The 11273-nt window shown below is 32.8% G+C and overlaps 1 protein-coding gene across 1 annotated transcript; it reads left to right on the forward strand.

The window, feature by feature from the left end:
- Positions 1 to 8020: 8020 nt before the first annotated feature.
- On the forward strand, positions 8021 to 10495 carry LOC121878009 (unconventional myosin-Id-like). Its single transcript, XM_042383967.1, has 3 exons — positions 8021 to 8311; positions 9102 to 9317; positions 10253 to 10495. Exons 1-3 carry the CDS (start codon positions 8189 to 8191, stop codon positions 10478 to 10480), a joined length of 567 nt encoding a protein of 188 aa, XP_042239901.1. The 5' UTR covers positions 8021 to 8188; the 3' UTR covers positions 10481 to 10495.
- Positions 10496 to 11273: the final 778 nt, after the last annotated feature.

Here is an 11273-nt window from a genome sequence, read left to right on the forward strand (position 1 = left end):
TTGTGTATTATTCTGGATGTACTTAAATAGTTAGGCGCATTAAATTTTAGTTCAGAGAGAAAAAGTATTTTTGGCCAAAAATCCTTTAAGGCTTTAGACTTACAATTTTTGTCATTTCGGCCAAAAAATGGATTTTGTTCAAAATTTCAGTATAGGTACTCCTGAATGTGCTGCTTAAGGATCTGTTAACCAAAATTTGATATCTTGATTATAACTTGTTCAAATGGCTTTTAGAAAATGTTCAAATGATTTTTAGAATATTTTAATTACTTTTGCAATGCTAATTACTCGCCACTTATGGGTTTTCGAGGTCATTTCTTGGTGCTTGTGTATTATTCTGGATGTACTTAAATAGTTAGGCACATTAAATTTTAGTTCAGAGAGAAAACGTATTTTTGGCCAAAAATCCTTTTAGGCTATAGACTTACAATTTTCTTCATTTAGGCCAAAAAATGGATTTTGTTCAAAATTTCAGTATAGGTACTCCTGAATGTGCTGCTTAAGGATCTGTTAACCAAAATTTGATATCTTGATTATAACTTGTTCAAATGGCTTTTAGAAAATGTTCAAATGATTTTTAGAATATTTTAATTACTTTTGCAATGCTAATTACTCGCCACTTATGGGTTTTCGAGGTCATTTCTTGGTGCTTGTGTATTATTCTGGATGTACTTAAATAGTTAGGCACATTAAATTTTAGTTCAGAGAGAGAAAGTATTTTTGGCCAAAAATCCTTTAAGGCTTTAGACTTACAATTTCGTCATTTCGGCCAAAAAATGGATTTTGTTAAAAATTTCAGTATAAGTACTCCTGAATGTGCTGCTTAAGGATCTGTTAACCAAAATTTGATATCTTGATTATAACTTGTTCAAATGGCTTTTAGAAAATGTTCAAATGATTTTTAGAATATTTTAATTACTTTTGCAATGCTAATTACTCGCCACTTATGGGTTTTCGAGGTCATTTCTTGGTGCTTGTGTATTATTCTGGATGTACTTAAATAGTTAGGCACATTAAATTTTAGTTCAGAGAGAAAACGTATTTATGGCCAAAAATCCTTTTAGGCTATAGACTTACAATTTTTGTCATTTTCGGCCAAAAAATGGATTTTGTTCAAAATTTCAGTATAGGTACTCGTGAACGTGCTGCTTAAGGATCTGTTAACCAAAATTTGATATCTTGATTATAACTTGTTCAAATGACTTTTAGAAAATGTTCAAATGATTTTTAGAATATTTTAATTACTTTTGCAATGCTAATTACTCGCCACTTATGGGTTTTCGAGGTCATTTCTTGGTGCTTGTGTATTATTCTGGATATACTTAATTAGTTAGGCACATTAAATTTTAGTTCAGAGAGAAAACGTATTTTTGGCCAAAAATCCTTTAAGGCTTTAGACTTACAATTTTCGTCATTTTCGGCCAAAAAATGGATTTTGTTCAAAATTTCAGTATAGGTACTCCTGAATGTGCTGCTTAAGGATCTGTTAACCAAAATTTGATATCTTGATTATAGCATTTCAAATGGCTTTTAGAAAATGTTCAAATGATTTTAGAATATTTTAGTACTTTTGCAATGCTAATTACTCTCGCCACTTATGGGTTTTCAAGGGTCATTTTCTTGGTGCTTTATTGTATTATTCTGGATGTACTTAAATAGTTAGGCACATTAAATTTTAGTTCAGAGAGAAAACATATTTTGGTCAAAAATCGCTTTGGAGCTATAGACTTACAATTTCTTCATTTAGGCCAAAAATGGATTTTGTTCAAAAATTTCAGTATAAATTACTCCTGAATGTTAACAACCTTGGGATCTGTTAACCAAATTTGATATCTTGATTATAACTTGTTCAAATGGCTTTTAGAAAATGTTCAAATGATTTTTAGAAAATTTTAATTACTTTTGCAATGCTAATTACTCGCCACTTATGGGTTTTCGAGGTCATTTCTTGGTGCTTGTGTATTATTCTGGATGTACTTAAATAGTTAGGCACATTAAATTTTAGTTCAGAGAAAAAAGTATTTTTGGCCAAAAATCCTTTAAGGCTTTAGACTTACAATTTTTGTCATTTCGGCCAAAAAATGGATTTTGTTCAAAATTTCATTATATGTACTCCTGAATGTGCTGCTTAAGGATCTGTTAACCAAAATTTGATATCTTGATTATAACTTGTTCAAATGGCTTTTAGAAAATGTTCAAATGATTTTTAGAATATTTAGTGCTTTTGCAATGCTAATTACTCTCGCCACTTATGGAGTTTTCGAGTGCATTTCTTGAGTGCTTGTGTATTATTCTGGATGTACTTAAATAGTTAGGCACATTAATTTAGTTCAGAGAAAAGCATATTTTTGGCCAAAAATCCTTTAAGGCTATAGACTTACAATTTTCATTTCGGCCAAAAAATGGATTTTGTTCAAAATTTCAGTATAGGTACTCCTGAATGTGCTGCTTAAGGATCTGTTAACCAAAATTTGATATCTTGATTATAACTTGTTCAAATGGCTTTTAGAAAATGTTCAAATGAATTTTAGAATATTTTAACTACTTTTGCAATGCTAATTACTCGCCACTTATGGGTTTTCGAGGTCATTTCTTGGTGTTTGTGTATTATTCTGGATGTACTTAAATAGTTAGGCACATTAAATTTTAGTTCAGAGAGAAAAAGTATTTTTGGCCAAAAATCCTTTAAGGCTTTAGACTTACAATTTTTGTCATTTCGGCCAAAAAATGGATTTTGTTCAAAATTTCAGTATAGGTACTCCTGAATGTGCTGCTTAAGGATCTGTTAACCAAAATTTGATATCTTGATTATAACTTGTTCAAATGGCTTTTAGAAAATGTTCAAATGATTTTTAGAATATTTTAATTACTTTTGCAATGCTAATTACTCGCCACTTATGGGTTTTTGAGGTCATTTCTTGGTGCTTGTGTATTATTCTGGATGTACTTAAATAGTTAGGCACATTAAATTTTAGTTCAGAGAGAAAAAGTATTTTTGGCCAAAAATCCTTTAAGGCAATAGACTTACAATTTTTGTCATTTTCGGCCAAAAAATGGATTTTGTTCAAAATTTCAGTATATGTACTCCTGAATGTGCTGCTTAAGGATCTGTTAACCAAAATTTGATATCTTGATTATAACTTGTTCAAATGGCTTTTAGAAAATGTTCCAATGATTTTTAGAATATTTTAATTACTTTTGCAATGCTAATTACTCGCCACTTATGGGTTTTCGAGGTCATTTCTTGGTGCTTGTGTATTATTCTGGATGTACTTAAATAGTTAGGCACATTAAATTTAGTTCAGAGAGAAAACGTATTTTTGGCCAAAAATCCTTTAAGGCTATAGACTATAATTTTCCTGTTTTCAGCCAAAAATGGATTTTGTTCAAAATTTCGAACAAATTACTCCTGAATGCTTGCTTAAGGATCTGATAACCAAAATTTGATATCATTATAACTTGTTCAAATGGCACACTAGAAAATGTTCAAATAGTTTTAGAATATTTTAATTACTTTTGTAATGCTAATTACTCGCCACTTATGGGTTTTCGAGGTCATTTCTTGGTGCTTGTGTATTATTCTGGATGTACTTAAATAGTTAGGCACATTAAAGTTTAGTTCAGAGAGAAAACGTATTTTTGGCCAAAAATCCTTTAAGGCTATAGACTTACAATTTTTGTCATTTTCAGCCAAAAAATGGATTTTGTTCAAAATTTCAGTATAGGTACTCCTGAATGTGCTGTTTAAGGATCTGTTAACCAAAATTTGATATCTTGATTATAACTTGTTCAAATGGCTTTCAGAAAATGTTCAAATGATTTTTAGAATATTTTAATTACTTTTGCAATGCTAATTACTCGCCACTTATGGGTTTTCGAGGTCATTTCTTGGTGCTTGTGTATTATTTTGGATGTACTTAAATAGTTAGGCACATTAAATTTTAGTTCAGAGAAAAAACGTATTTTTGGCCAAAAATCCTTTAAGGCTATAGACTTACAATTTTCGTCATTTCGGCCAAAAATGGATTTTGTTCAAAATTTCAGTATAGGTACTCCTGAATGTGCTGCTTAAGGATCTGTTAACCAAAATTTGATATCTTGATTATAACGTGTTCAAATGGCTTTTAGAAAATGTTCAAATGATTTTTTGAATATTTTAATTACTTTTGCAATGCTAATTACTCGCCACTTATGGGTTTTCGAGGTCATTTCTTGGTGCTTGTGTATTATTCTGGATGTACTTAAATAGTTAGGCACATTAAATTTTAGTTCAGAGAGAAAAAGTATTTTTGGCCAAAAATCCTTTAAGGCTTTAGACTTACAATTTTTGTCATTTCGGCCAAAAATTGGATTTTGTTCAAAATTTCAGTATAGGTACTCCTGAATGTGCTGCTTAAGGATCTATTAACCAAAATTTGATATCTTGATTATAACGTGTTCAAATGGCTTTTAGAAAATGTTCAAATGATTTTTAGAATATTTTAATTACTTTTGATACTATTCGCTTTTATGGGTTTTCAGAGATTGTTTCTTGGTGCTTGTGTATTATTCTGGATGTACTTAAATAGTTGAGCACATTAAATTTTAGTTCAGAGAAAAGCGTATTTTGGCCAAAAATCCTTTAAGGCTATAGACTTACAATTTTGTCATTTTCGGCCAAAAATGGATTTTGGTAATTCAGTATAAATTGCTCCTGAATGTGCTGCTTAAGGATAACAAAATTTGATATCTTGATTATAACTTATTGTTCAGTAACTTTTAGAAAATGTTCAAATGATTTTTAGAATATTTTAATTACTTTTGCAATGCTAATTACTCGCCACTTATGGGTTTTCGAGGTCATTTCTGGTGCTTGTGTATTATTCTGGATGTGCTTAAATAGTTAGGCACATTAAATTTTAGTTCAGAGAGAAAACGTATTTTTGGCCAAAAATCTTTTAAGGCTATAGACTTACAATTTTCGTCATTTCGGCCAAAAAATGGATTTTGTTCAAAATTTCAGTATAGGTGCTCCTGAATGTGCTGCTTAAGGATCTGTTAACCAAAATTTGATATCTTGATTATAACTTGTTCAAATGGCTTTTAGAAAATGTTCAAATGATTTTTAGATATTTTAATTACATTACTAATTCACAGCAGCGCCACTTATGGGTTTTCCAGTCATTTCTTGGTGCTTGTGTATTGGATGCCAAATAGTTAGGCACATTAAATTTTGGTTAGAGAGAGAAAAAGTATTTTGGCCAAAAATCCTTTAAGGCTTTAGACTTACAATTTTTGTCATTTCGGCCAAAAAATGGATTTTGTTCAAAATTTCAGTATAGGTACTCCTGAATGTGCTGTTTAAGGATCTATAAACCAAAAAATTGATATCTTGATTATAACTTGTTCAAATGGCTTTTAGAAAATGTTTAAATGATTTTTAGAATATTTTAATTACTTTTGCAATGCTAATTACTCGCCACTTATGGGTTTTCGAGGTCATTTCTTGGTGCTTGTGTATTATTCTGGATGTACTTAAATAGTTAGGCACATTAAATTTTAGTTCCGAGAGAAAACGTATTTTTAATAAAAATCAACTGAGCCTCGAACAATTTACTCATTTCAGCCAAAATGGGTTTGTTAATTTATTATAGGCTCCTGAATGTGCTGCTTAAGGATCTGTTAGCAAAATTTGATATCTTGATTATAACTCTGCACAAATGGCTTTTAGAAAATGTTCAATGATTTTTGAGATATTTTAATTACTTTGCAATGCTACTCGCCACTTGCTATGGGTTTTCAGTGTTTGCCAGTGTTTGTGTATTACCTGGATGTACTTAAATAGTTTAGGCTTCATTCAGTTCAAGAAAAAAACTGTTTTTGGTAAAATCCTTTAAGACTTAGACTTACAATTTTCGTATTTCGGCCAAAAAATGGATTTTGTTCAAAATTTCAGTATAGGTACTCCTGAATGTGCTGTTTAAGGATCTGTAAACCAAAAAATTGATATCTTGATTATAACTTGTTCAAATGGCTTTTAGAAAATGTTCAAATGATTTTTAGAATATTTTAATTACTTTTGCAATGCTAATTTCTCGCCACTTATGGGTTTTCGAGGTCATTTCTTGGTGTTTGTGTATTATTCTGGATGTACTTAAATAGTTAGGCACATTAAATTTTAGTTCAGAGAGAAAACGTATTTTTGGCCAAAAATCCTTTAAGGCTTTAGACTTACAATATTTGTCATTTCGGCCAAAAAATGGATTTTGTTCAAAATTTCTGTATAGGTACTCCTGAATGTGCTGTTTAAGGATCTGTTAACCAAAATTTGATATCTTGATTATAACCTGTTCAAATGGCTTTTAGAAAATGTTCAAATGATTTTTAGAGAATATTTTAATTGCTTTTGCAATGCTAATTACTCGCCACTTATGGGTTTCGAGGTCATTTCTTGGTGCTTGTGTATTCTGGATGTAAATAGTTAGGCACATTAAATTTTAGTTCAGAGAAAACGTATTTTGGCCAAAAATCCTTTAATGCTATGGGCTTTTAACAATTTTGCAATGTTTTCGATAAATGGATTTTGTTCAAAATTTCAGTATAGGTACTCCTAGATGATATTAACAACTTAAGGATCTGTTAGCAAAATTTGATATCTTGATTATAACTTGTTCAAATTGCTTTTAGAAAATATTCAAATGATTTTTAGAATATTTTAATTACTTTTGCAATGCTAATTACTTTCTAAGCCACTTATGGGTTTCGGGTCATTTCTTGGTGCTTGTGTATTATTCTGGATGTACTTAAATAGTTAGGCACATTCATTTTAGTTCAGAGAGAAAACGTATTTTTGGCCAAAAATCCTTTAAGGCTATAGACTTACAATTTTCGTCATTTCGGCCAAAAAATGGATTTTGTTCAAAATTTCAGTATAGGTACCAGGGCTGTGGAGTCGAAGACAAAACCTTCGACTCCGACTCCTTGGCCTATTTGTAACAACTATTTCTACCATCCTAATTGTAATTTGTATGTTGTAACCTGCATAGGTAAAAAGTAAAACACCGTGGCTATACTGCTACAGCTTTATTAATGATCTGGACGATATTTAAGAACTACAAAAAGATGATAGGCTTGACTTTCAAAGTTTCAATCAAAAGAAAAATAAATTTATTAAGAATTCAAGATATTAACTAGAAAACACCATTTACATGTATATCTAAAAGTTCGATCTCAGCATATGAATTTTGTTTAAGCTCATAATCTGATGTGGATCTAAATGATGATCCTACAATTCCTTTTAAAGTAAAGTTATATATTTATGTACATTAAAGAAATGAATACCTTATTAAGGAAAATGGATAAACCTTACATGATTAAGTTATTAAATTAAATTTGCCTTAATCTCACCAAAAACAGGTTGTAGCTAATTGTTTTGTAGCTGAGAGCCTCTGTGCAGTTTTTAACGAAACAAAATTTGATATAATTCAAAATTTCAAATGGTAAAGAAGAGACTATCGTCCAAAATTATAGTGCTATACTGTGCCTGCTACAATAAATTCATAATAATGCTTATAAAATGGAAATAAATTCTTTTAATAATTTAAGAAAATTAGTGGGATCAGTGGAATCACTGCAATGAATATACCTGAGTTCATATATTTGTTCTTAGGAACAGAATAGCTTCAGTCGGAGTCGGAGTCGGAGTCTGGACAATTTTACCGACTCCGACTCCACAAGCCGAAATTTCCTCCGACTCCGACTCCACAGCCCTGTTGCATTCTATATTGAAAATTATAAAAATACAAAAGAAAATGCTCTGGCATATTATACACACATTACAATTATCTTTGCATTAACTTTCACTTTCATACTAGATACATAACAGTACACTCACATACAGTACTGTACAGTATATAAAAATTTTCACTCATAGTTTTTAGATGCACAAATACAACATTGACTCAAGACACAAAAAAATACCACTTTTATCTTTATTGTATTTATAATATGACAGTACTGTACCTGTATTGTGTAAAAACACCTGAGTATTCTTATTAGTTCATGTATTTGTTCTCACTATCTTTATTCTTACAAGTATTTCACTTTATATAGAGTGAAGAACGTGCTCCTACAGTCCAATGCCATCCTTGAAGCCTTCGGTAATGCCAAGACCAACAGGAATGACAACTCTTCTCGGTTTGGCAAGTACATGGACATCAACTTTGACTTCAAGGGTGACCCAGTTGGTGGTCATGTTGAGAACTACCTCCTGGAGAAGTCAAGGGTTGTGTTGCAGCAGCAGGGGGAGAGGAATTTCCACTCTTTCTATCAGGTGGGAACATACTATATTTTTGTACTGTTAATTATACAGTACGTACATGTTTTTAAGATGGTTACATTCTTACTTGTCTCTTCTGCATATATCCCTGCCTTTCTTTCTACCAGCTTCACTTGCTTATAATTTCACTTTTGCACATGTACCTGTGAATCTCTGTCAGTCCCCATCTCTGCCTACCTCAGTCTTTTATGTTTCCCTTCTCTGCAACTACCTGTCTGCCTTCTTCCATACCTACTTCACTTGGTTTTGTAACATCTCTGTATTTGGATTCTTGCCAGAATGTCAATCTGCTGTAATCTCAATACTGTACCAGAGTACAGTATATTGTTGGTTGCATACGTGTTAACCTGTCAGTCTTGTTTGGAAAGTTTTTCCTGTTCCTCTATAGTACCACGCTACATGTCTAATTGTCTTTGTCTTGCTCTGTTTAGCCATTCTTCTGGTATTTCCTAACTTCTTTAGGTATAGTAGTACTGTACCTGGTATTTTTGTGAAGTACAGTACTGTATCATGCAGAACAAGTTGAAATATTTTTTCTATACAGGTATACCAGTTTATTAATGATACTGTGTATAATATAGATATGTATCCTAGGATTAGCCATACATTTTATTGTAAAGTTATTTTTAATTCTTTTGTAGGTAACTTTTTTCCCGGTACCAACTCCATACCAAGAGTCTAGTGGTTATAAGCATATACACAGCATTCCAATACATTTTCAGTCAGTTATATGGAGAGACCATTTATAACTGGAGTTGATCTTGATTTTTCTCAATTTCTTCAGGTCCTGTTTGGAGCCACAGATTCAGAGCTGTCTCGTCTGAAACTGAAGCGTGATGTCAACAGCTACCACTTCATCTGTCAGGGCGGCACACCAAGGGTAGACTCTATTGCTGACAAAGCTGACTACAAGACATGCCAACAAGCTTTCAAGACATTAGGGTTCACACCTGAACAGACTGATGCCATATGGAGAGTTGTTGGGGCTATCCTACACTTGGTGAGTATCTTTAGAATTCTAAAAAAGAAAATTTCAAGTGCTTATTCAGTAAAAAACTGCTATGATTCAATAAAATATACTGTATGTAACTGAGAAGGTTCTCAGTGTGATGGTGTGTACAGTACAGTGAGTTCTGCTATAACGCGTGTTTTGACAACGCGAATTGGCTCTTAACGCGATTTATGAATAGAGGAACGATATTTGTATAACGCGAACGCTTGTTTGCTGTAACGCGATTTTTGCTTACTATTTCTCCAATTTTGTGGTATTAACTGTGAATATGGTAAATATACAAGTTCATGGTGATGCATTCAGTGATAATGAGTTCTGTACCAGCTCAGTGTTCTGCTCAAATCACATCAAGTTATATTCATATTTTTTCAAGGTAAAGTGTTACATTTACTGTATGATTTCATTATTAGATATGAATGTCACATTTATTTAGTCTGTGCTATCCTTTGTGTTAGGCTAACTACTAAATTTTTTTCAATTTCGAGTAGTAATCTGCACCTAACCCTATTTTCTCCATAAGCCCTGTTATTTCTATTACGCGAATTTCTATAATACGATGTTTTACAAGAACACAACTATCGCGTTATAGCAGAACTGACTGTACTGTACTGTAAAGAGTTTTAGACTACATAGAGGATCCTTTTAAAGAATTGCCTGCCTGTTGATGTAGGAAATTCAATTTTGTAAATTTTCTTTTTGTTAAATTTGGTACAGTGGGTACAGTAGCTAAAACAACTGTCTGTGCATACGTTGTGGGAAACACGTAAAATTTTGAAACATATCGAGCCCCGCCTGCACAGATAGTTGTTTTAGCTACTGTACAGTCCGTGTATATTAATAATTGCCCATGAAGTGTGGAAAATTGTCTTAAAACAATGACAGATATTCATTTAAATTTATGCTTTTTGCCTTTATTCCTTCAGGGCAATGTTGAATTTTCCTCTGGTGGAGATGAGACCCAAATTCAAAATCCCAAAGTTGTGAAAAACATCGCAGAACTCCTGAATGTCTCCCCAGCTGATGTGAACAAGGCACTGTGTCATCGAGTCATTGCAGCACGTGGGGAGGTCATGGAGAAACGACACACAGAAAGTGAGGCCAGTTATGGTCGTAATGCATTTGCAAAGGTGAGATATGATGGTGATTTGTAGTTGAGGTATTGGTAAAGGTATCATTCACTTAATGTAAGTAATTAAAACTATCATTCATTGTGGTGTAGTTTAATAACTATGTACACAGTATTGTACTTTTTCATTTCCTATTACTTTTGTAGTTTTAGTGACTTGTTTCTGTTGGATGGATCACACATGTTTTTTTTATGTAAGCATCGGGAAAGGAAACCTCCAAGCAGGGTCAGCTCTAGCTTCTGAGAGGCCTTGTACAAGATAATGGTTTTGGGGGGCCTCATTCCTTAGACCAGGGGTCACCAAACTACGGCCCGCGACGTCAGTTCATCAGGCCCGCCGTGATAGCTCCGCCTACGCTCTGACGTTACCATGGTTTCCATGGCTTTCGTTCTGGCTTGCAAGTATTGAACAGAATGATTATGCGGCCCGCGCTCGTCACTCTTTCAGTTATCCGGCCCACTGTGAAAAAAGTTTGGTGACCCCTGCCTTAGACAACCCTCCCATCGTGCCCAGTCCCTCACCCAAGTACAGTATATTCCTAATTTTCTATGAGAATGTTATCTTGATATTGTTATACAAACATACATACAAATATATATATAACAGGAAGGTAAATCAGTATCAGTTGCCAGGTTTTTATAAACAGAAACCGCCAAAGCCCAGACTGATGGGCGCCAGAGGGCTGAAACACACTTGCCAGCAGTTTTGAGATGCGCACACTACACGACACATCAGAATTGAAATACGAATTCTACTAAACAACAAATATATTGTTGTTTGTAACCCATATGCCACTTTCCATAACAACTGGTTGGCC

This window comes from Homarus americanus, unplaced genomic scaffold (assembly GCF_018991925.1).
Source record: "Homarus americanus isolate GMGI-L3 unplaced genomic scaffold, GMGI_Hamer_2.0 scaffold31621, whole genome shotgun sequence".
NCBI lineage: Eukaryota > Metazoa > Arthropoda > Malacostraca > Decapoda > Nephropidae > Homarus > Homarus americanus.